The sequence below is a fragment of the Ranitomeya variabilis genome, chromosome 4, assembly GCF_051348905.1.
Source record: "Ranitomeya variabilis isolate aRanVar5 chromosome 4, aRanVar5.hap1, whole genome shotgun sequence".
Taxonomy (NCBI): Eukaryota; Metazoa; Chordata; class Amphibia; order Anura; family Dendrobatidae; genus Ranitomeya; species Ranitomeya variabilis.
Window position 1 is genome coordinate 314,585,744 of NC_135235.1, and position 26,346 is coordinate 314,612,089.

The following is a 26,346-nucleotide window of genomic DNA, read 5'->3' on the forward strand; positions in this document are numbered from 1 at the left end:
AGAAGCTTCTATAAAACATAAAAAAATTGATGAAACTTTGATAGCAAAAGTTGACATGCTGAACAAGCACTGATCAAACTCATTGATGAAACTTTTTTTTGGCATACAAGAAAAATCTCTGACCTCTGAATGAGCTCTAACAGTTAAAGTCAGTAAAGCTCAGCATAATGTGTACGGATTATGCTCAGTGATGGTTGTTATTCAACAGGAAGGAATTTTGACAAGGACGGAAATATGTTTGACTGGTGGAGTAACTTCTCTGCGATGCATTTCAAAGATCAATCCCGATGCATGGTCTATCAGTATGGCAATTACACCTGGGACTTGGCCGGGGGCCAAAATGTGAGTATGTTTTCTCTTTTTCTAAATATGCCATCAGAGATAAATCTCCCAGTTGGCTAAAATAAAAACAATGAGATGGATGAGATGAACAGACTGACTAGGTAAGATAACTGCAAGGGCAAACACTTGGCGGATGAGGTTTAATGTTGATGAATGTAGAGTAATGTACCGCGGCCGGAGTAATGGCATTGCTGCATAAACATTAAGTAAGAAAAATATTCAGGACTACAGAATAGGAGAAGGACTTGGCTATTCTTTTTACAAGTAAGCTGAGCAGCAGCACTCAATGTCAAGCAGTAGTCGCAAAAGCAAACAAGATTATAGGGTACAGTAGTGTTCAAAATAATAGCAGTTCAATATGACTAACCAGATTAATCACTGATTTTGGTATAAATTATTTTACGACAAAAAAGAGGAGAAGCCAGCACTGCTTATGGTCAGGACACAATACATAAGGTGCACATGCACATACTAAATTCTATCTGTATTTCAAATATGAGACATTTAGCAAACAATTGATCAATTCTTTGAGCTACCTCGCCATTTCACGGCATTCTCATAATGGGGCAGTCCTACTCTACGTATTTTATTTACATTGTGCCATTACGGCCTCCTAAATGTATTAAGAGTGAGAAAAAAAAAGGAAAGACCACATTAAATAACATTACCATAACATGCAAGCTGTACCTGGAGCATTTCAGAATCACTCCCTTGGTGCTGGGAAAGGCAAGCGAAGGTAAAGAAGGTGTGGAAGCCAGATCTGAAATGTCCGCACAGGACCTGATCGGTCTTTACCTGCGCTTGCCCTTCCTGGCACCAAGGGAGTGATTCTGAAAATGCTCCAGGTACAGTTTGCATGTTATAGTAATGTAATGGTGTCTTTCTTTTTATACTCTTTATACATTTAGGAGGCCGTAATGGCACAATGTTAATAAAATACGTAGAGTAGGACTGCCCCATTATGAGATTGCCGTGAAATGGCGGGGTAGCTCAAAGAATTGATCAATTATTTGCTAAATGTCTCATATTTGAAATACAGTTAGAATTCAGTATGTGCATGTCCACCTTTTGTATTGCATTCTGACCATAAGCAGTGCTGGCTTCTCCCCCTTTTTAAATTATTTTACCACCAGTCAAAAATTTACCAGTTGGTGCAGTAGATTTAAAAAAATCAACAGACTGCGCATTCATGATCTGCATGTTTTTAAGTCTGTGTATTAGAATAATTAATTGAAAACCGGGAGTGTTCAAAATAATAGCAGTGTGGAGTTCAATTAGTGAGATCAATCATGATGATTGAGATGTGGAAGAAAATGGAAGACCACCAGAATGGCAAAGGCTCAGCCAATGATCATCTCCAGGAAGATCAAAGACAGTCTCACATTACCTGTGAGTTCTGTGACAGTTAGAAGATGCCTGTGTGAAGCTAATCTCTTAGTAAGAAGTCCCTGCAAAGTCCCACTGTTAAGAGAAAAACACATGTACTGAAGCCGATACAATTTGCCAAAGAACACATCAACTGGCCTAAAGAAAAATGGAGAAATCTTTTGTGGACTGATGAAAGTAAAATTGTTCTTTTTGGGTCCAAGTGCCGCAGACAGTTCGTCAGACGACCCCCAAACTCTGCATTCAAGCCACAGTACACTCTGAAGACAGTGAAGCATGGTGGTGCAAGCATCATGATATGGGCATGTGTCTCTTAATATGGTGCCGACCTATTTACCGCATACCAGGGATCATCGACCAGTTTGTATATATTAAAATACTTGAAGAGGTCATGTTGCCTTACGCTGAAGAGGCTATGCCCTTGAAATGGTGTTTCAACAAAACAATGACCCTAAACACATCAGTAAATTATCAGAAGTTTGGTTCCAGTCCAATAAAATTGAGGTTATGGAGTGGCCAGCCCAAAACCTGAACCTTAATCCGATAGAACACTTGTGGGGTGACATCAAAAATGCCGTTTCTGAGGCAAAGCAACCAAAACTACAAAAATTGTGGGATGAAGTCCAAGCATCCTGGGCTGGAATAACAGTTGATAGAAGCCAGAATTTGGTTGACTCTATGCAACATAGATGTGAAGCAGTTCTAATAAACTGTGGGTGTACAACTAAATATTAGGTTAATGATTCACAGGAATGTTAAATCGTCATAAAAAAATAGTACATATTGTGAGTTTATAAAGAGAAATGCAGACACTGGTATTTTTGGGAACATCCCAATGTTCATTTTTGTTATTTTCTGTAAAGTACCAGTAGTTAACCCCTTCACCCCCAAGGGTGGTTTGCACGTTAATGACCGGGCCAATTTTTACAATTCTGACCACTGTCCCTTTATGAGGCTATAACTCTGGAACGCTTTGACGGATCTTGGCGATTCTGACATTGTTTTCTCGTGACATATTGTACTTCATGTTTGTGGTAAAATTTATTCGATATAACTTGCGTTTATTTGTGAAAAAAATGGAAATTTGGGGAAAATTTTGAAAATTTCGCAATTTTCCAACTTTGAATTTTTATGCCCTTAAATCACAGACATATGTCACGCAAAATACTTAATAGTAACATTTCCCACATGTCTACTTTACATCAGTACAATTTTGGAACCAAAATTTTTTTTTGTGACGGAGTTATAAGGGTTAAAAGTTGACCAGCAATTTCTCATTTTTACAACACCATTTTTTTTTAGGGACCACATCTCATTTGAAGTCATTTTGAGGGGTCTATATGATAGAAAATACCCAAGTGTGACACCATTCTAAAAACTGCACCCCTCAAGGTGCTCAAAACCACATTCAAGAAGTTTATTAACCCTTCAGGTGTTTCACAGGAATTTTTGGAATGTTTAAATAAAAATGAACATTTAACTTTTTTTCACACAAAATTTATTTCAGCTCCAATTTGTTTTATTTTACCAAGGGTAACAGGAGAAAATGGACCCCCAAAGTTGTTGTACAATTTGTCCTGAGTAAGCTGATACCCCATATGTGGGGGTAAACCACTGTTTGGGCGCATGGCAGAGCTCGGAAGGAAAGGAGCGCCATTTGACTTTTCAATGCAAAATTGACTGGAATTGAGATGGGATGCCATGTTGCGTTTGGAGAGCCCCTGATGTGCCTAAACACTGAAACCCCCTACAAGTGACACCATTTTGGAAAGTAGACCCCCTAAGGAACTTATCTTGATGTGTGGTGAGCACTTTGACCCACCAAGTGCTTCACAGAAGTTTATAATGCAGAGCCGTAAAAAAAAAAATCATGTTTTTTCACAAAAATGATCTTTTCGCCCCCAATTTTTTATTTTCCCAAGGGTAAGAGAAGAAATTGGACCCCAAAAAATGTTGTGCAATTTGTCCTGAGTACGCTGATACCCCATATGTGGGTGTAAACCATTGTTTGGGCGCATGGCAGAGCTTGGAAGGGAAGGAGCGCCATTTGACTTTTCAATGCAAAATTGACTGGAATTGAGATGGGACGCCATGTTGCGTTTGGAGAGCCCCTGATATGCCTAAACATTGAGACTCCCTACAAGTGACACCATTTTGGAAAGTAGACCCCCTAAGAAACTTATCTAGATGTGTGGTGAGCACTTTGACCCACCAAGTGCTTCACAGAAGTTTATAATGCAGAGCCGTAAAAATAAAAAATCATATTTTTTCACAAAAATGATCTTTTTGCCCCCAATTTTTTATTTTCCCATGGGTAAGAGAAGAAATTCGACCCCAAAAAATGTTGTGCAATTTGTCCTGAGTACGCTGATACCCCATATGTGGGTGTAAACCATTGTTTGGGCGCATGGCAGAGCTTGGAAGGGAAGGAGCGCCATTTGACTTTTCAATGCAAAATTGACTGGAATTGAGATGGGACGCCATGTTGCGTTTGGAGAGCCCCTGATGTGCCTAAACATTGAAACCCCCCACAAGTGACACCATTGTGGAAAGTAGACCCCCTAAGGAACTTATCTAGATGTGTTTTGAGAGCTTTGAACCCCCAAGTGTTTCACTACAGATTATAACGCAGAGCCGTGAAAATAATTTTTTTTTTTCTCAAAAATGATTTTCTAGCCCCCAGCTTTGTATTTTTACAACGGTAACAGAATAAATTGGACCCCAAAATTTGTTTTCCAATTTGTCCTGAGTACGCTGATACCCCATATGTGGGGGGGAACCACTGTTTGGGTGCATGACAGAGCTCGGAAGGGAAGGAGCGCCATTTGGAATGCAGCCTTAAATGGATTGGTCTGCAGGCGTCACGTTGCATTTGCAGAGCCCCTGATGTACCCAAACAGTACAAACCCCCCACAAGTGACCCCATATTGGAAACTAGACCTCCCAAGGTACTTATCTAGATGTGTTGTGAGAACTTTGAACCCCCAAGTGTTTCACTACAGTTTATAACACAGAGCCGTGAAAATAAAACATCTTTTTTTCCCACAAAAATGATTTTTAGCCCCCCAAATTTTTATTTTCCTAAGGATAACAAGAGAACTTGGACCCCAGAAGTTGTTTTTCAATTTGTCCCGAGTACGCTGATAACACATATGTTGGGGTAAACCCCTTTTTGGGCGCACGGGAGAGCTAGGAAGGGAAGGAGCACTGTTTTACTTTTTCAACGCAGAATTGGCTGGAATTGAGATTGGACGCCATGTCGCGCTTGGAGAGCCCCTGATGTGCCTGGACAGTGGAAACTCCACAATTCTACCTGAAACCCTAACCCAAACACACCCCTAACCCTAATCCCAACAGTAACCCTAACCACACCCCTAGCCCTGACACAGCCATAATTCTAATCCCAACCCTAATCCAAACCGTAAACATAATCCAAACCCTAACTTTAGCCCCAACCATAACTTTAGCCCCAACCCTAACCCTAACTTTACCTCCAACCCTAGCCCTAACCCTACCCCTACCCCTAACCCTAAACGTGACTGAAATACGTGGCACTTAAATACGTGGCACTGAAATACGTGGCACTGAAATACGTGGCACTGAAATACGTGGCACTGAAATACGTGATACGTGGCACTTAAATACGTGGCACTTAAACACGTGGCACTGAAATACGTGATACGTGGCACTGAAATACGTGGCACTGAAATACATGGCACTGAAATACGTGCAACTGAAATACATGCAACTGAAATACGTGCAACTGAAATACGTGCAACTGAAATACGTGGCACTTAAATATGTGGCACTGAAATACGTGATACGTGGCACTGAAATACGTGATACGTGGCACTTAAATACGTGGGACTGAAACACGTGGCACTGAAATACGTGATACGTGGCACTGAAATACATGGCACTGAAATACGTGGCACTGAAATACGTGATACGTGGCACTGAAATACGTGCAACTGAAATACGTGCAACTGAAATACGTGCAACTGAAATAGGTGGCACTTAAATACGTGGCACTTAAATATGTGGCACTGAAATACGTGATATGTGGCACTGAAATACGTGATACGTGGCACTTAAATACGTGGCACTGAAATATGTGGCACTGAAATACGTGATACGTGGCACTGAAATACGTGGCACTGAAATACGTGGCACTGAAATACGTGCCACTGAAATACGTGGCACTGAAATACGTGGCACTGAAATACGTGCAACTGAAATACGTGCAACTGAAATACGTGCAACTGAAATACGTGCAACTGAAATACGTGGCACTAAAATATGTGGCATTGAAATACGTGATACGTGGCACTTAAATACGTGGCACTGAAACACGTGGCACTGAAATACGTGATACGTGGCACTGAAATACGTGGCACTGAAATACGTGGCACTGAAATACGTGGCACTGAAATACGTGGCACTATGACTGTCAGAAAATGTTCATTAAACGGTTAGGGGTGAGGTTAGGGGTAGAGTTAGGGTTAGGGTTTGGATCTCTTTATCACCTTGATGGTGGTGGGTGGCTTTTCAGTGTGTTTTCTGTTTTTTTTCGATAAAAACGCATGCGTTTTTAACGCAAATGCATGTGCTTAAAAACACAAGAAAATACTGCAGGTTGTATTTCTGAAAATGAACGCATGCAGAAAAAAAACGCATGCGTTTGAAAACGCGACCAAACCCGTACAAAAAAATGCATGCGTTTTCAATGTTAAATATAGGGAAAAAACGCATGCGTTTTTTTGTGCAAAAAACGCTGCAGACAAAAACGCAAGTGTGAAACCAGCGACGCTTTTTATAGCAAAAAAGTTTTTGCGTCTCCACATTTTGAGACCTAGAGTTTTTCCACATTTTGGTCTACAGAGTCATGTGAGGTCTTGTTTTTTGCGGGACGAGTTGACGTTTTTATTGGTAACATTTTCGGACACGTGACCATTTTTGATCACTTTTTATTCCGATTTTTGTGAGGCAGAATGACCAAAAACCTGCTATTCATGAATTTCTTTTGGGAGAGGCGTTTATACCGTTCCGCGTTTGGTAAAATTGATAAAGCAGTTTTATTCGACCGGTCAGTACGATTACAGCGATATCTCATTTATATCATTTTTTTATGTTTTGGCGCTTTTATACGATAAAAACTATTTTATAGAAAAAATAATTATTTTGGTATCGCTTTATTCTCAGGACTATAACTTTTTTATTTTTTTGCTGATGATGCTGTGTGGTGGCTTGTTTTTTGCGGGACAAGATGACGTTTTCAGCGGTACCATGGATATTTATATCAGTCTTTTTGATCGCGTGTTATTCCACTTTTTGTTCGGCGGTATATTAATAAAGCGTTGTTTTTTGCCTCGGTTTTTTTTTTTTTTTCTTACGGTGTTTACTGAAGGGGTTAACTAGTGGGACAGTTTTATAGGTTGGGTCGTTACGGACACGGCAATACTAAATATGTGTACTTTTATTGTTTTGTTTTTTTTATTTAGATAAAGAAATGTATTTATGGGAATAATATATATTTTTTTTTTATTATTTTATTTAGGATTTTTTTTTTTTTTTTTTTACACATGTGGAAAATTTTTTTTTTACTTTTTTACTTTGTCCCAGGGGGGGACATCACAGATCGATGATCTGATAGTGTGCACAGCACTCTATCAGATCACCGATCTCACTTACATCGGTGCAGGCTTACCAGTGTCTGCTCTGAGCAGACACTCGGTAAGCCACCTCCTTCCCTGCAGGACCCGGATGCCGCGGCCATCTTGGATCCGGGACCTGCAGCCAGGAAGGAGGTAGGAGACCCTCGCAGCAACGCGATCACATCGCATTGCTCCGGGGGTCTCAGGGAAGCCCGCAGGGAGCCCCCTCCCTGCGCGATGCTTCCCTATACCGCCGGTACACTGCAATCATGTTTGATCGCGGTGTGCCGGGGGTTAATGTGCCGGGGGCGGTCCGTGACCGCTCCTGGCACATAGTGCCGGATGTCAGCTGCGATATGCAGCTGACACCCGGCCGCGATCGGCCGCGCTCCCCCCGTGAGCGCCGCTGATCGGTGATGACGTACTATCCCGTCGGTGGTCATACGGGCCCACCCCACCTCGACGGGATAGTACGTCCGATGTCAGGAAGGGGTTAAAAATTATATATATACTGTGTTCCTCTTCATGTTTTGAATTAGGAGACAGTATGCAATATCTCAATGCTGGAAATAAAAACTAGTATAAAGATTTTGTGATTAACTCATGTTTTGAACACACTGCTTTTATTTTGAATACTACTGTATATATATATATAGAGAGAGAAAATCCTGTGAAATAAATGTATTATCATTCCTCCATAAATCACTTTTGAGGCCACATCTAGAATATGGGATCTGTTGTGAATTTGGATTCTGGGCTCCCCCGGTGGCTACTGGTGGAATTGAACTTGTGACATCATCTTCCCTGTTCACCTGTTCTGATTAGATCTGGGTGTCGCTATATAACCTGGCTTCTCTGTTAGATGCTTGCCGGTCAACAATGTTATCAGAAGCCTCTCTGTGCTTGTTCCTGCTCCCAGACATCTACTAGATAAGTTGGACATTCGTCCATGTTTTGTTTTTGTATTTTGGTTCCAGTTCACAGCTGCAGTTTCGTTACTGTGTCTGGAAAGCTCTTGTTGATCAGGAATTGCCACTCTGGTATTATGAGTTAATGCCAGAGTCCTAAAGTAATTTCTGGATGTGTTTTGTTAGGGTTTTCTACTGACCATGAAAGTATGCTTTCTGTCTTCTGCTATCTAGAAAGCGGACCTCAAATTTGCTAAAACTATTTTCCTGCTGCGTTTGTTGTTTCATCTCATATCACCGCCAATATATGTGGGGGGCTTCTGTCTCCTTTTGGGCATTTCTCTAGAGGTGAGTCAGGTCTTATATTTCCCTCTGCTAGCATTATTTAGTTCTCCGGCCGGCGCTGGGCATATAGGGATAAAAAGTAGGACATGCTACCTGGCTACTTCTAGATGATGCGGTAGGTTTAGTTCATGGTCAGTACAGTTACATCTTCCAAGAGCTTGTTCCTATAGAGGTTTATGCTAGTTCTCTGGCCATGGAGATCATGACAGTTTGACCGGCCCACTAAAGGGTTAAAATCCTTGGCTGAGAAAGGAGAGAAATAAGAAGTCTGCTGAGAGTTTTTTTTTTTTTTTTTCCTCTGTGCTCTTAATTGGATCACTTGCCAGTCTGTCTATGCTGCAGTCTTTCTTTTTTTTCTCTCTCCTTATAATCTTTGAATGGCTTTGTGTTCACCTGTTAATAATGGATCTTCAGAGTGTAACTGCAGGTTTGAATAATCTCACCACGAAAGTACAAAATTTGCAAGATTTTATTATTCATGCTCCGGTATCTGAGCCGAGAATTCCTTTGCCGGAATTCTTCTCAGGGAATAGATCTAGCTTTCAGAATTTTAGAAATAATTGTAAGCTATTTTTGTCCCTGAAATCTCGTTCTGCTGGAGACTCTGCACAGCAGGTTGGGATTGTGATTTCCTTGCTCCGCGGCGACCCTCAAGACTGGGCTTTTGCATTGGCACCAGGGGATCCTGCGTTGCGCAATGTGGATGCGTTTTTTTTGGCCTTGGGCTTGCTGTATGAGGAACCTCATTTGGAACTTCAGGCAGAAAAAACTTTGATGTCCCTATCGCAGGGGCAAGATGAAGCTGAAATTTACTGCCAAAGATTCCGTAAATGGTCTGTGCTTACTCAGTGGAATGAGTGTGCCTTGGCGGCTACTTTCAGAGAGGGTCTCTCTGATGCCATTAAGGATGTTATGGTGGGGTTCCCTGTGCCTGCGGGTCTGAATGAGTCCATGACAATGGCCATTCAGATCGATAGGCGTCTGCGGGAGCGCAAACCTGTGCACCATCTGGCGGTGTCCACTGAGAAGACGCCAGAAAGCATGCAGTGTGATAGAATTCTGTCCAGAAGCGAGCGGCAGAATTTTAGACGGAGAAATGGGTTGTGTTTCTATTGTGGGGATTCTACTCATGTTATATCAGCGTGCTCTAAGCGTACTAAAAAGCTTGATAAATCCGTTTCCATTGGCACTTTACAGTCTAAATTTATTTTGTCTGTGACCCTGATTTGCTCTTTGTCATCTATTACTACTGACGCCTATATCGACTCTGGCGCCGCTTTGAGTCTTATGGATTGGTCCTTTGCCAATCGTTGTGGGTATGATTTAGAGCCTTTGGAAACTCTTATTCCTCTGAAGGGGATTGACTCCACCCCATTGGCTAATAATAAACCACAATACTGGACACAAGTGACTATGTGTATTAATCCGGATCACCAGGAGACTATTCGTTTTCTAGTGCTGTATAATCTACATGAGGATTTGGTGCTGGGATTGCCATGGCTGCAGTCTCACAACCCAGTCCTTGACTGGAGAGCTATGTCTGTGTTGAGCTGGGGATGTAAGGGGACTCATGGGGACGTACCTTTGGTGTCCATTTCATCATCTATTCCCTCTGAAATCCCTGAGTTCCTGTCTGATTATCGTGACGTCTTTGAAGAACCCAAGCTGGGTTCACTACCTCCGCACCGTGAGTGCGATTGTGCTATAGATTTAATTCCGGGTAGTAAATACCCAAAGGGTCGTTTATTTAATCTGTCTGTGCCTGAACATACTGCTATGCGAGAATATATAAAGGAGTCCTTGGAAAAGGGACATATTCGTCCATCGTCATCTCCCTTAGGAGCCGGTTTTTTCTTTGTGTCAAAAAAAGACGGCTCTTTGAGACCATGTATTGATTATCGGCTTTTGAATAAAATCACGGTTAAATATCAATACCCATTGCCGTTGCTGACTGATTTGTTTGCTCGCATAAAGGGGGCCAAGTGGTTCTCTAAGATTGATCTCCGTGGGGCGTATAATTTGGTGCGGATCAGGCAGGGGGATGAGTGGAAAACCGCATTTAATACGCCCGAGGGCCACTTTGAGTATTTGGTGATGCCTTTTGGTCTTTCTAATGCCCCTTCAGTCTTCCAGTCCTTTATGCATGATATTTTCCGCGATTTTTTGGATAAATTTATGATAGTGTATCTGGATGATATTCTGATTTTTTCGGATGACTGGGACTCTCATGTCCGGCAAGTTAAGAGGGTTTTTCAGGTTTTGCGGTCTAATTCTCTGTGTGTCAAGGGTTCTAAGTGCGTTTTTGGGGTTCAGAGAATTTCCTTTTTGGGATATATTTTTTCTCCCTCTTCCATTGAGATGGATCCTGTCAAGGTTCAAGCTATTTGTGATTGGACGCAGCCCTCTTCTCTTAAAAGTCTTCAGAAATTTTTGGGCTTTGCCAACTTTTATCGTCGATTTATTTCTGGTTTTTCGGATGTCGTTAAGCCATTGACTGATTTGACTAGACAGGGTGCTGATGTTGCTAATTGGTCCCCTGATGCTGTGGAGGCCTTTCAGGAGCTTAAGCGCCGTTTTTCTTCTGCCCCTGTGTTGCGTCAGCCTGATGTGACTCTTCCTTTTCAGGTTGAGGTCGACGCTTCTGAGATCGGAGCTGGGGCAGTGTTGTCGCAGAAAAGTTCTGACTGCGCCGTGATGAGGCCTTGTGCCTTCTTTTCCCGTAAATTTTCGCCCGCTGAGCGGAATTATGATGTTGGGAATCGGGAGCTTTTGGCCATGAAGTGGGCGTTTGAGGAGTGGCGCCATTGGCTCGAGGGGGCCAGACATCAGGTGGTGGTATTGACTGACCACAAAAATTTGATTTATCTTGAGACCGCCAGGCGCCTGAATCCTAGACAGGCGCGCTGGTCATTATTTTTTTCTCGGTTTAATTTTGTGGTATCGTACCTACCAGGTTCTAAGAATGTTAAGGCGGATGCCCTTTCTAGGAGTTTTGAGCCTGATTCACCTGGCAACTCTGACCCCACAGGTATTCTTAAGGAGGGAGTTATCTTGTCAGCTGTTTCTCCAGACCTGCGGCGGGCCTTGCAGGAGTTTCAGGCGGATAGACCGGATCGTTGTCCGCCTGATAGGCTGTTTGTTCCTGATGATTGGACCAGTAAAGTCATCTCTGAGGTGCATTCTTCTGCGTTGGCAGGTCATCCTGGAATTTTTGGTACCAGGGATTTGGTGGCAAGATCCTTCTGGTGGCCTTCCCTGTCACGAGATGTGCGAGGCTTTGTGCAGTCTTGTGACGTTTGTGCTCGGGCCAAGCCTTGTTGTTCTCGGGCTAGTGGATTATTGTTGCCCTTGCCTATTCCTAAGAGGCCTTGGACACACATCTCGATGGATTTTATTTCAGATCTGCCTGTTTCTCAGAAGATGTCTGCCATCTGGGTGGTGTGTGACCGTTTTTCTAAGATGGTTCATTTGGTTCCCCTGCCCAAATTGCCTTCTTCTTCCGAGTTGGTGCCCCTGTTTTTTCAAAATGTTGTTCGTTTGCATGGTATTCCTGAGAATATCGTTTCTGACAGAGGAACCCAATTTGTGTCTAGATTTTGGCGGGCATTTTGTGCTAGGATGGGCATAGATTTGTCTTTTTCGTCTGCTTTTCACCCTCAGACTAATGGCCAGACCGAGCGGACTAATCAGACCCTGGAGACATATCTGAGGTGTTTTGTGTCTGCTGACCAGGATGATTGGGTTGCTTTTTTGCCATTGGCGGAGTTCGCCCTCAATAATCGGGCCAGCTCTGCCACCTTGGTTTCCCCGTTTTTCTGTAATTCGGGGTTCCATCCTCGATTTTCCTCCGGTCAGATGGAATCCTCGGATTGTCCTGGAGTGGATGCGGTGGTGGAGAGATTGCATCATATCTGGGGGCAGGTGATGGACAATTTAAAGTTGTCCCAGGAGAAGACTCAGCTTTTTGCCAACCGTCACCGTCGTGTTGGTCCTCGGCTTTGTGTTGGAGATTTGGTGTGGTTGTCTTCTCGTTTTGTCCCTATGAGGGTCTCATCTCCTAAGTTTAAGCCTCGGTTCATCGGTCCGTATAAAATATTGGAGATTCTTAACCCTGTTTCCTTCCGTTTGGACCTCCCTGCATCCTTTTCTATTCATAACGTTTTTCATCGGTCGTTATTGCGCAGGTATGAGGCACCGGTTGTGCCTTCTGTTGAGCCTCCTGCTCCGGTGTTGGTTGAGGGTGAGTTGGAGTACGTTGTGGAAAAAATCCTAGACTCCCGTGTTTCCAGACGGAGACTCCAGTATCTGGTCAAGTGGAAGGGATACGGCCAGGAGGATAATTCTTGGGTCACTGCATCTGATGTTCATGCCTCTGATCTGGTTCGTGCCTTTCATAGGGCCCATCCTGATCGCCCTGGTGGTTCTGGTGAGGGTTCGGTGCCCCCTCCTTGAGGGGGGGGTACTGTTGTGAATTTGGATTCTGGGCTCCCCCGGTGGCTACTGGTGGAATTGAACTTGTGACATCATCTTCCCTGTTCACCTGTTCTGATTAGATCTGGGTGTCGCTATATAACCTGGCTTCTCTGTTAGATGCTTGCCGGTCAACAATGTTATCAGAAGCCTCTCTGTGCTTGTTCCTGCTCCCAGACATCTACTAGATAAGTTGGACATTCGTCCATGTTTTGTTTTTGTATTTTGGTTCCAGTTCACAGCTGCAGTTTCGTTACTGTGTCTGGAAAGCTCTTGTTGATCAGGAATTGCCACTCTGGTATTATGAGTTAATGCCAGAGTCCTAAAGTAATTTCTGGATGTGTTTTGTTAGGGTTTTCTACTGACCATGAAAGTATGCTTTCTGTCTTCTGCTATCTAGAAAGCGGACCTCAAATTTGCTAAAACTATTTTCCTGCTGCGTTTGTTGTTTCATCTCATATCACCGCCAATATATGTGGGGGGCTTCTGTCTCCTTTTGGGCATTTCTCTAGAGGTGAGTCAGGTCTTATATTTCCCTCTGCTAGCATTATTTAGTTCTCCGGCCGGCGCTGGGCATATAGGGATAAAAAGTAGGACATGCTACCTGGCTACTTCTAGATGATGCGGTAGGTTTAGTTCATGGTCAGTACAGTTACATCTTCCAAGAGCTTGTTCCTATAGAGGCTTATGCTAGTTCTCTGGCCATGGAGATCATGACAGGGATCCAGTTTTGGGCTACACATTTTAAAAACGATATTCAGTTTGAGTCAGTTGAAAGGCTGCAACTAGATTATTACAAGGGATGGAGGCCTCTCATACGATGAGAGGTTGGAAAAGTTGGGCTTCTTTAGCTTAGAAAAAAATGCCTCAGAGGAGATTTCATTTACATGTATAAATATATGTGTGATCAGTACAGATCACTGGCACATGACTTATTCCTTCTAAGGACAATACTAAGGACAAGGGGGCACTCATTAGAGATGGAAGAAAGGTGATCCCGGCAGCTACATAAGAAAGGGTTCTTTACAGTTACAGCAGTTAGACTGTGGAATGCTGACCACAAGCGGTAGTAATGGCAGACACTATAACAGCTTTAAAAAATGGTCTGGATGCTTTCCCCACAACAAATAGCATTGTGAACTGTAAATAATCTAGTGATAGAGAATGCCTAACTGGTTGAGAAAGGATGAACTCAATAGACCTTAGTATTTTTACAACCTATGTAACCATGTAATTATATAATATGTAACTTTGCAATATAACACTAAATCAATAGTGCAAGGTGGTCGGGTACTTTTCTATAGTATTTATTGACAAAGTTATCCCACTGGAGCATGTGCTATAAGTAGAGAATATGAAGGTGATCTCAGATGTTTTTGCATTTAAGGTAATCGACCTGGAACTAAAAAGATTAACAGATAGCATTGAAACTTCCAGTATATATTATCATTCACATATAGTGTACAACACTAGACAATAATACATGTCATAAAAGGGAAAAACGAAAGAAGGAGGAAAGGTAAAAGAGGCAAAGATTAAATGGGTTAAAATTTAAATAAAATACTATTTTTAATCATATTTCTTAAAAAAATTAATATATTAGTGTGATTTATTCCTTAGTCATGTATGAAACTAATCCAGAGCAACAAAACCAAGAGTTGGGTATTGAAAGGGAAAGTCTTTGCCTTGCCTGTTTACTGATCCGTTGACAAGAAATCTTTTATTGAGGAATAAATATAATGTGTGATTTTAGAAAGATGGCAAGTCTTTTTAGAAGCCATAAATTATATAAATTCATGATTTCTTATTTTTTAGGTAAGTGGTGTCATTACCCTAGGAGAAAATATTGCAGATAATGGCGGAGTCCGACAGGCTTACAAGGTAAACCATGATGACGTGTTTTTTTTTTTCTTCAACCATGTTATTGCCGGTGGAAATGGATGGAGGATTACAAAGTTCTGACATTGAAATGTCACAATAATTAATGTTCTTCATGGTTTTTATGAAGCGACTCACTATTTAATGTGGTCAAATCTGCAATTTTTCATGATGGGTTAGTTACAGCGTCAGCCTAATCATGCAGCTGGCGAGTTCGGATCTCTGTATACTGGTCTTTTTTTATTTTTTATTTAATATTGATCTCCAGCAAGAGTTTCCTTTGTATATTAAGGACTTAAGTATATAGTGTAGAAGTATTACTTGAAGCTCCTGGGCCCCAATACAAAATAAAACTTAGGTCCATTGCACTCCCGAGAATTACTGCTCTAAATATTACTCTAAATACAATACAACTACTCACCAAAAGCATAAATGTCTACTGATGGGTTGGCCATAGATGACCCCGGTTATAGAGTCTCTTAGATTTGATGACAATGGTGCAGATGATTACATCTTCATGGTTGACTTATAGGCATATCTGAAATGGGTGGAGAGACACGGCAAAGAACCCAGGCTCCCCGGACTGGACCTGACGCACAAGCAGCTCTTTTTCCTGAACTTTGCACAGGTGATCTTTACATAAACTTTTTGCAGTACTGTTCATATAACATAGGTTATAGATATTATCATTTAGTAAAATAGTACTGTTAGCACAGTGCTGGTTAGAGATACTTATTTCATATTACTAGAAAGTGCTGTTAGTATATGTTGTGAACTCTGTTTTTGGGCTCCCTCTTGTGGTCACAAGTGGTACTGTGTGAGTGCTGTCTTTGGGCTCCCTCTGGTGGCTCTTTGTGTCATTCTGCAGGTCTGAGGCTGGATCAGCTGTCTCGTTATCTGTTAGCTGGTTTCCTATTTAGCTCACCTGGACTTTCAGTGTTTGCTGTCGATGTATTCAGTGCTATTTTGATCTCTCCTGAATTCCTTCGCTATCAGTCTCTTCTAGAGAAGCTAAGTTTTCTGTTTGGTTATTTTTTGCTCATCAGTGTTCAATATGTTTTAGGGTTATTTACTTGTCCTTGTCCAGCTTGCTAATATGTGATTTCCTTGCTTGCTGGTAGCTCTAGGGGGCTGAGTTTCTCCCCTCACACCGTTAGTTGGTGTGGGGGTTCTTGAATTCTCAGCGTGGATATTTTGTATAGGGTTTTTTACTGACCGCACAGTTCCCTGCCTGTCTTCTGCTATCTAGTATTAATGGGCCTCATTTGCTGAATCTGTTTTCATTTCTACGTTTTGTATTTTCCCCTTACCTCACCGTTATTATTTGTTGGGGGCTTCCTATATCTTTGGGGTCATTTCTCTGAGGCAAGTGAGGTCTTATTTTCTCTATAGGGGTAGCAAGTTTCTCAGGCTGCGTCGAGACATCCAGGAATTTAGGCACGTTCACCGGCTGCCTTTAGTGTGTTTGTTAGGATCAGGCTGCGGTCAGTCCAGTTACCACCTCCCTAGAGCTTGTTCTATGTTCAGTAACTTACCTAGTCCATTCTGTGACCCTCAGCCACTAAGGATCATAACAGTACAGCAGGCCAAAAAGTGTTTAATGCATCGCAGAAGTGGGATAAGAGAAGTCCTGAGTACAATTTTTTTTTTCCTCTCCCTTTGCTGCAGTCTGTCCAGCTTCTCTCATCCCCTTAATCTCTGGGTGGCTTTGAGTTCAGCTGCAGACATGGATATTCAGAGTCTGACTTCTAGTGTGGATCGTCTTGCTGCAAGGGTGCAAAGCATTCAGGATTTTGTTGTTCACAGTCATATGTCTGAGCCAAAAGTACCTAATCCTGAGTTGTTTTCTGGAGATAGATCTAGGTTTCTGAATTTTAAGAATAATTGTAAATTATTTCTTTCTTTGAGACCTCGTTCCTCTGGTGATTCCGCTCAGCAAGTTAGAATTGTTATCTCCCTGTTACGTGGCGACCCTCAAGATTGGGCTTTCTCTCTGGCGCCAGGAGATCCTGCATTGCTGAATGTGGATGCGTTTTTTCTGGCGCTTGGAATGCTTTATGAGGAACCTAATCTTGAGAACCAGGCAGAAAAGGCCTTGCTGGCTCTCTCTCAGGGCCAGGATGAAGCTGAGGTGTATTGTCAAAAATTTCGGAAATGGTCGGTGCTTACTCAATGGAATGAGTGTGCCCTGGCTGCAAATTTCAGAGAAGGTCTTTCTGAAGCCATTAAGAATTGTTATGGTGGGGTTCCCCACGCCTGCAAGTCTGAATGACTCAATGGCTTTGGCCATTCAGATTGATCGGCGTTTGCGGGAGCGCAAATCTGCGCACCATCTGGCGGTGTTTTCTGAACAGAGACCTGAGTCTATGCAATGTGACCGAATTCTGACCAGAATTGAGCGGCAAAATCATAGACGTCAAAATGGGTTGTGCTTTTACTGTGGTGATTCAACTCATGTTATCTCAGCATGCTCTAAGCGCGTAAAAAAAAATCGCTAAATCTGTCACCGTTGGTACTATACAGCCTAAATTAATTTTGTCTGTTACTTTAATTTGTTCTTTCTCATCCTACTCGGTTATGGCTTTTGTGGATTCAGGTGCTGCCCTGAACCTGATGGATTTGTCGTTTGCCAGGCGCTGTGGTTTTGTTCTGGAGCCTTTGGAATTCCCTATTCCACTGAGGGATGCTACACCTTTGGCTGAGAATAAGCCTCAGTATTGGACTCAAGTGACCATGTGCATGACTCCTGTACATCAGGAGGTAATTCGCTTTCTTGTGCTGCATAATTTGCATGATGTTGTCGTTTTGGGTCTGCCATGGCTGCAGGCCCATAATCCAGTTCTGGATTGGAAAGCTATGTCTGTTTCAAGTTGGGGTTGCCAGGGGATTCATGGCGATGCTCCTTTGGTGTCTATTGCTTCTTCCACTCCTTCTGAGGTCCCTGAGTTTTTGTCAGACTACCAGGATGTATTTGATGAGCCCAGATCCGGTGCCCTGCCTCCTCACAGGGATTGTGATTGTGCTATAAATTTGATTCCTGGTAGTAAGTTCCCTAAGGGACGACTTTTTAATTTGTCTGTGCCAGAACATGCCGTGATGCGGAGTTATATAAAGGAGTCTTTAGAGAAGGGACATATTCGCCCGTCCTCCTCCCCTCTTGGTGCAGGATTCTTTTTTGTGGCCAAAAAGGATGGTTCTTTGAGACCTTGTATAGATTATCGTCTTCTAAATAAAATCACGGTCAAATTTCAGTATCCTTTGCCATTATTATCTGATCTGTTTGCTTGGATTAAGGGGTCCAGTTGGTTCACCAAGATAGATCTTCGTGGTGCGTATAACCTTGTGCGTATTAAGCAGGGGGATGAATGGAAAACAGCATTTAATACGCCCGAAGGCCATTTTGAGTACTTGGTGATGCCTTTTGGACTCTCTAATGCTCCTTCTGTGTTCCAGTCCTTCATGCATGACATCTTCCGAGAATATCTGGATAAATTTATGATTGTGTATCTGGATGACATTTTGGTCTTTTCTGAAGACTGGGAGTCCCATGTGAAGCAGGTCAGGATGGTATTTCAGGTCCTGCGTGCTAATGCCTTATTTGTGAAGGGCTCAAAATGTCTCTTCGGAGTACAGAAGGTTTCCTTTTTGGGTTTTATTTTTTCTCCTTCTACTATTGAGATGGACCCAGTCAAGTTCCAGGCTATTCATGACTGGACTCAGCCTACATCTGTTAAGAGTCTTCAGAAGTTCTTGGGTTTTGCTAATTTTTACCGTCGCTTCATTGCTAATTTTTCTGGTGTGGTTAAACCCTTGACGGATTTGACCAAGAAGGGTTCTGATGTGACTAATTGGTCTCCTGCGGCCGTGGAAGCCTTTCGGGAGCTGAAGCGCCGGTTTTCTTCGGCTCCAGTTTTGTATCAGCCTGATGTCTCTCTTCCTTTTCAGGTCGAGGTTGATGCTTCTGAGATTGGAGCAGGGGCTGTTTTGTCACAGAGAAGCTCTGATTGCTCTGTGATGAAACCTTGTGCTTTCTTTTCAAGAAAGTTCTCATCTGCCGAGCGGAATTATGATGTTGGTAATCGGGAGTTGTTGACTATGAAGTGGGCATTTGAGGAGTGGCGACATTGGCTCGAGGGAGCTAAGCATCGTGTGGTGGTCTTGACTGATTACAAAAATCTGATTTATCCCGAGTCTGCCAAGCGGCTGAATCCTAGACAGGCTTGTTGGTCGTTGTTTTTCTCCCGTTTCGATTTTGTGGTCTCGTACCTGCCTGGTTCGAAAAACGTGAAGGCTGATGCTCTTTCTAGGAGTTTTGTGCCTGACTCTCCGGGAGTTTCAGAGCCGGCTGGTATCCTCAGAGAGGGAGTGATTTTGTCTGCCATTTCCCCAGATTGCGACGAGTGCTGCAGAAATTTCAGGCGGATAGACCTGACCGTTGCCCATCAGAGAGACTGTTTGTCCCAGATAGATGGACCAGCAGAGTTATTTCCGAGGTTCATTCTTCGGTGTTGGCAGGCCATCCTGGGATTTTTGGTACCAGAGATTTGGTGGCTAGGTCCTTCTGGTGGCCTTCCTTGTTGCGGAATGTGCGTTCCTTTGTGCAGTCCTGTGGGATTTGTGCTCGGGCTAAGCCTTGCTGTTCTCGTGCCAGCGGTTTGCTTTTGCCTTTGCCTGTCCTGAAGAGGCCTTGGACGCACATTTCCATGGATTTTATTTCGGATCTTCCAGTCTCTCAGAGAATGTCTGTCATCTGGGTGGTGTGTGATCGTTTTTCCAAAATGGTCCATTTGGTGCCCTTGCCTAAGTTGCCTTCCTCCTCCGATTTGGTTCCTCTATTTTTTCAGAATGTGGTTCGCTTGCACGGCATCCTTGAAAATATTGTGTCTGACAGAGGATCCCAGTTTGTGTCCAGATTTTGGCGGATCTTTTGTGCTAAGATGGGCATTGATTTGTCTTTTTTGTCGGCCTTCCATCCTCAGACGAATGGCCAAACCGAGCGAACTAATCAGACCTTGGAAACTTATTTGAGATGTTTTGTTTCTGCTGATCAGGATGATTGGGTGACTTTTTTGCCATTGGCCGAGTTTGCCCTTAATAATCGGGCTAGTTCTGCTACTTTGGTTTCGCCGTTTTTCTGCAATTCTGATTTTCATCTTCGTTTTTCCTCGGGTCAGGTTGAGCCTTCTGACTGTCCTGGGGTGGATTCTGTGGTGGATAGGTTGCAGCTGATTTGGAACCATGTGGTGGACAATTTGAAGTTGTCACAGGAGAAGGCTCAGCGCTTTGCCAACCGCCGTCGCGGTGTGGGTCCCCGACTTCGTGTTGGGGATTTGGTATGGCTGTCTTCTCGGTATGTTCCTATGAAGGTCTCCTCTCCTAAATTCAAGCCTCGCTTCATCGGTCCTTATAAGATTTTGGAAATCCTTAACCCGGTGTCATTTCGTTTGGACCTCCCAGCGTCGTTTGCCATTCATAACGTGTTCCATAGGTCTTTGTTGCGGAGGTATGTGGTGCCTGTGGTTCCTTCTGTTGAGCCCCCTGCCCCGCTGCTGGTTGAGGGCGAATTGGAGTACGTGGTGGAGAAGATCTTGGATTCTCGTATTTCTAGACGGAGGCTTCAGTATTTGGTTAAGTGGAAGGGCTATGGTCAGGAGGATAATTCCTGGGTTGTCGCCTCTGATGTTCATGCGGCCGATTTGGTTCATGCCTTCCATGTGGCTCATCCTGATCGCCCTGGGGGTTTTGATGAGGGTTCGGTGACCCCTCCTCAAAGGGGGGGTACTGTTGTGAACTCTGTTTTTGGGCTCCCTCTTGTGGTAACAAGTGGTACTGTGTGAGTGCTGTCTTTGGGCTCCCTCTGGTGGCTCTTTGTGTCATTCTGCAGGTCTGAGGCTGGATCAGCTGTCTCGTTATCTGTTAGCTGGTTTCCTATTTAGCTCACCTGGACTTTCAGTGTTTGCCTGCTGTCGATGTATTCAGTGCTATTTTGATCTCTCCTGAATTACTTCGCTATCAGTCTCTTCTAGAGAAGCTAAGTTTTCTGTTTGGTTATTTTTTGCTCATCAATGTTCAATATGTTTTAGGGTTATTTACTTGTCCTTGTCCAGCTTGCTAATATGTGATTTCCTTGCTTGCTGGTAGCTCTAGGGGGCTGAGTTTCTCCCCTCACACCGTTAGTTGGATTGGGGGTTCTTGAATTCTCAGCGTGGATATTTTGTATACTGTTTTTTACTGACCGCACAGTTCCCTGCCTGTCTTCTGCTATCTAGTATTAGTGGGCCTCATTTGCTGAATCTGTTTTCATTTCTACGTTTTGTATTTTCCCCTTACCTCACCGTTATTATTTGTTGGGGGCTTCCTATATCTTTGGGGTCATTTCTCTGAGGCAAGTGAGGTCTTATTTTCTCTATAGGGGTAGCAAGTTTCTCAGGTTGCGTCGAGACGTCCAGGAATTTAGGCACGTTCATCGGCTGCCTTTAGTGTGTTTGTTAGGATCAGGTTGCGGTCAGTCCAGTTACCACCTCCCTAGAGCTTGTTCTATGTTCAGTAACTTAGCTAGTCCATTCTGTGATCCTCAGCCACTAAGGATCATAACAAGTATAACATGGGTTATTGATGCCTATTCCATATCACCAGGCAGTACTGTTACTATAATATGGATGATAGCTTGTTATTCCATATTGCTAGGCAGTAGTGTTGGTCTAAAATGGGTTTTAGATACTTTTTTCCATATTATAAATGAAAGCTATTAGTAGAATTTCAGATATTGTTACTTTTTTCATGTTATGCTCAGTATTGTTGGATAAATGTAGGTAATTGTTATATATACAGTGAGGAAAATAGGTATTTGATACACTGCCGTTTTTGCAACTTTTTCCACCCAAGAATGTAGAGGTCTGTAATTTTTATCATACTTACACTTCACTTGTGAGAGACAGAATCTAAAAATAAAAAAAAGAGAAAATCACATCTTATAATTTTTAATTAATTAAATTGGATTTTATTGCATGAAACAATTATTTGATCACCTACCAACCAGCAAGAATTCTATCTTTCACAGACCTGTTTTTTTTTTTTTTTTAAGAAGCCCTCATGCTCTGCACTCATTACCTGTATTAATTGCACCTGTTTGAACATGTTACCTGTATAGAAAACATCTGTCCACACACTTAATCAATCATGCTCCAACCTCTCCACCATGGCCAAGACCAAAAGAGTTGTCTAAGGACACAATGGACAAAATTGTATACCTATACAAGGCTGGCAGGTGCTACAGGACAATAGGCAAGCAGCTTGGTGAGAAGGCAACAACTGTTGGCACAATTATTAAAAAATGAAAGAAACAGAAGATGACTATCAATCTTCCTTGGCCTGGGGCTCCATGTAAGATCTCGCCTCATGGGCTGAGGATGATTTTGAGAAAGGTCAGGTATCAGCACAGAACTACATGGGAGGACCTGGTCAATGACCTAAAGAGAGCAGGAACTACAGTCTCACACATTATCATTAGTAACATTCTACTCTGTCTTGGATTAAAATCCTGTAGGGCACGCGAGGTTCCCATGCTCAAGCCAGTACAGGATGATCCAGAGGAGGCATGGGAGAAGGTCATATGGTCAGATGAGACCAAAACTGGTATCAACTCCATTTTCCGTGTTTGGAGGAAGAAGGAGGATGAGTACAACCCCAAGAACACTGTCACAAATCATGAAACATGGTGGGGGAACATCATACTTTGGAGGTGCTGTTCTGCAAAGGGGACAGGACAAATGCAACATATTGAAGGGAGGATGAATGGAGTCATACATATATTGTGAGATTTGGGCCAACAACCTCCTTCCCTCACTAAGAGCATTGAAGATGGGTCGTGGCTGGGTTTTTTAGCATATTAGTGACCCAAAACACACAGCCAGGGCAACTAAAGAGTGGCTCTGTCAGAAGCATTTAACAGTCCTAAAGTGGCTGAGCCCATCTCCAGGCCTGAACACAATAGAAAATCTTTGGACTGAGCTGAAACTCAATGTTGCCCAATGACAGCCCTGAAATATGGAAATGATCTGTATGGAGGAATTGGACAAAATCCCTGCTGCAGTGTGTGTGGAATGTCCGCCAGGGCCGTGGGGCACTCGGTACTGGGTCCGGTCCTTAAAGGGATGTGTCACAGCTGCAGTGACCTAGTCCGTGGCCCTGGGCGCCATGTTAAAGGGATGGTCTTTAAAGGGGTTAGCTGAATAATAAAAGTTTGTGATGCCACATGTGGTATTCGGTCAAGGGTGACCGACACTGCTTAAAGGGGGCCACTGGGGTGATGTTATGGCAGCTGGGATGGTATGGCTTCCCACAGGTGAAGCTGGGTCCCCAGGGCTCCCGATGTAATAGATGAAGATGGAGGTAGGTGGTGTAGTAAGAAACGGAGGACACAGGGTTGCAGTCTCTTTACCGTATGATTTAGGCAGCCACAGTCCAGGGTACTGGATCACATGTGCTGGTGGTGGTCTGGCTGGCTTGGAAGCATCTCAGGAATCCCACTAACCAGGTGGAGTTGGAAGCCTTCCTTCTAGTTTTGTGTTGTTGTAGTCCCTTGCTGCCTTAGGCCTCACACAAGGTTCTCACGTTTTCTCTGTCCCCCTTTACAAAGGACACTAACCAGTACGACAGGTAACTCGAGCCTTTTTATTGGATCTCTATCACGACCCGGGCTCTATCTGTTATTGTGTTCTCAGGTGTTAATGGTGGACAGGTAACTTGAAATCTAACTGTCTGCTGGTTTCTACCATGGGGCATGAAGTTACCCCCACAACCTTGGTCTTCCGGCTACCGCTATATGCGCTCAGCATGGATGAAGTTCAGTCATAACTTCTCTCTCCAGCTCCTCACTTCACCTTTCCTCCTTCCTCCTTTCAGTCTCTTTACAAGTTGCTCTGCTCTCTTTTTCCTTCCAAAGAGCTGCAGAATCACTTGTCTGCATGGCCCCAGCTTTCCTTCCTCACTCATCGCTCTCCTCTCACCAACTGCCTAACTCTCTTCAACTGCCTAGCAACTGCCTAGCAACTGACTCCTCCTCCCAACCAGAGAGAGCAGCTCCCCTGAAGTCGGGTGTTGAGCTCCCCCTTCTTGCCTGGAGTCAGAATGGTGTTGTAGGTGTTGAATACCTGTTAAAGGGATCCTTCCTCGCTTCCAAGCATGACATCATTCTCCCTGTGAGGAAAGCAATGCCACTGTAACAACCAGTTACCTGGGGTGTTACATGTGCAAACTATGTCAAGAATTACAGCAAACAACCGACCACTGTAATTGCAAACAAAGGTTTCTGTACCAAACTTTGTTCTGTTTTTCTATTGTATCAAATACTTTTTTCCTTCTATGAAATGCACATTAATTATGTAAGAATCATACAATCTGATTTTATGCATTGTTTTAAGATTTTGTCTCTCACAGTTGAAGTGTGCCTACAATAAAAATGACAGACCTCTCCATTCTTTGTAGTGAGAAAACTTGCAAAATCAGCAGTGTATCAAATACTTATTTTCCCCACTGTATATTGTAGAAAAGCACCTGGCAGAATCCTGGATAGAAGATGCTGGGAAGGTTAATAGGACCAATATGTGGGTCCAGATTTGTTAAGAATGATTAGCTGAGATGACGTTCTCACCCTCCAATCTAGGAGGTGCAGCTGGTTTTAAAGGGCAGCTGAGCTGTTTATTCCTTGTCAGGGAGTATAGTTGTAAATACTCGGTATTTGGGTCTAGGTATGCAAGGTGAACGACCTGTGTAAGTTGCTTAGACACTGCAAGAGGCCAAGTTTTGGGCTTTGAATACTGGAGCATCTGAACCGCTCTGTTTCTAATACTGCTGTATTGACTCTGAACTCTTTGTTTTGTTATTACTTTCTGCTGGAAGTTTACGGCATTAATAAACCATCCTGTTTGGACTAGAAACTGCATGCCTGTGTGACCGCTACAAATGAGTTGAATCCCTAAATATAAATATTGTTTATACACACATTGAATACATGTATATTATACCAATGTTCTATATTACTTGACTGCACTATTATTCTACTATTGATTATATTTTTTTTCAATATCACTAAGGCAGTACTGCTGCTATAATATGGGTTAATGGGTTATGAATAGTGTTGAGCGATACCGTCCGATACTTGAAAGTATCGGTATCGGAAAGTATCGGCCGATACCGGCAAAGTATCGGATCTAATCCGATACCGATACCCGATACCAATACAAGTCAATGGGACTCAAGTATCGGACGGTATCCCTGATGGTTCCCAGGGTCTGAAGGAGAGGAAACTCTCCTTCAGGCCCTGGGAACCATATTAATGTGTAAAATAAAGAATTAAAATAAAAAATATTGCTATACTCACCTCTCCGACGCAGCCTGGACCTCACCGAGGGAACCGGCAGCGTTCTTTGCTTAAAATGCGCGCTTTTCCTTCCTTCCGTGACGTCACGGCTTGTGATTGGTCGCGTGCCGCCCATGTGGCCGCGATGCGACCAATCACAGCAAGCCGTGACGTAATTTTCAGGTCCTTCTAGGCATTCAGTATTTTAAAATTACGTTCCGGCTTTGTGATTGGTCGCATCGCGGTCACATGGGCGACGCGACCAATCACAAGCCGTGATGTCACGGGAGGCAGGAGACGCGCGCATTTTTAAAATTACGTCACGGGTTGTGATTGGTTGCGTGCCGCCCATGTGACCGCGACGCGACCAATCACAGCAAGCCGTGACGTAATTTCAGGTCCTGATGCCTATTTCTGCATTCAGGACCTGAAATTACGTCACGGCTTGCTGTGATTGGTCGCGTCGCGGTCACATGGGCGGCACGCAACCAATCACAATCCACGACGTAATTTTAAAAATGCGCGCGTTTCCTGCCTCCCGTGATGTCACGGCTTGTGATTGGTCGCGTCGCCCATGTGACCGCGACGCGACCAATCACAAAGCCGGAACGTAATTTTAAAATACTGAATGCCTAGAAGGACCTGAAAATTACGTCACGGCTTGCTGTGATTGGTCGCGTCGCGGCCACATGGGCGGCACGCGACCAATCACAAGCCATGACGTCACGGAAGGAAGGAAAAGCGCGCATTTTAAGCAAAGAACGCTGCCGGTTCCCTCAGTGAGGTCCAGGCTGCGTCGGAGAGGTGAGTATAGCAATATTTTTTATTTTAATTCTTTATTTTACACATTAATGTTGTTTCGATACCGATACCCGATACCACAAAAGTATCGGATCTCGGTATCGGAATTCCGATACCCGCAAGTATCGGCCGATACCCGATACTTGCGGTATCGGAATGCTCAACACTAGTTATGAACACCTAATATTACAACGTAGTACCA

At 43.4% G+C, this 26,346-nt stretch overlaps 1 protein-coding gene across 2 annotated transcripts in view; it reads left to right on the forward strand.

The window, feature by feature from the left end:
• MMEL1 (membrane metalloendopeptidase like 1) overlaps positions 1-26,346 on the forward strand; it is a 592,089-nt gene that overhangs the window by 545,738 nt on the left and 20,005 nt on the right. For both annotated transcript variants that reach the window (XM_077250438.1, XM_077250437.1), the window contains exons 19-21: positions 209-342; positions 14,921-14,986; positions 15,516-15,611. In XM_077250438.1, coding sequence (XP_077106553.1) covers positions 209-342; positions 14,921-14,986; positions 15,516-15,611 — 296 coding nt within the window. The remainder of the gene's footprint in view (positions 1-208; positions 343-14,920; positions 14,987-15,515; positions 15,612-26,346) is intronic.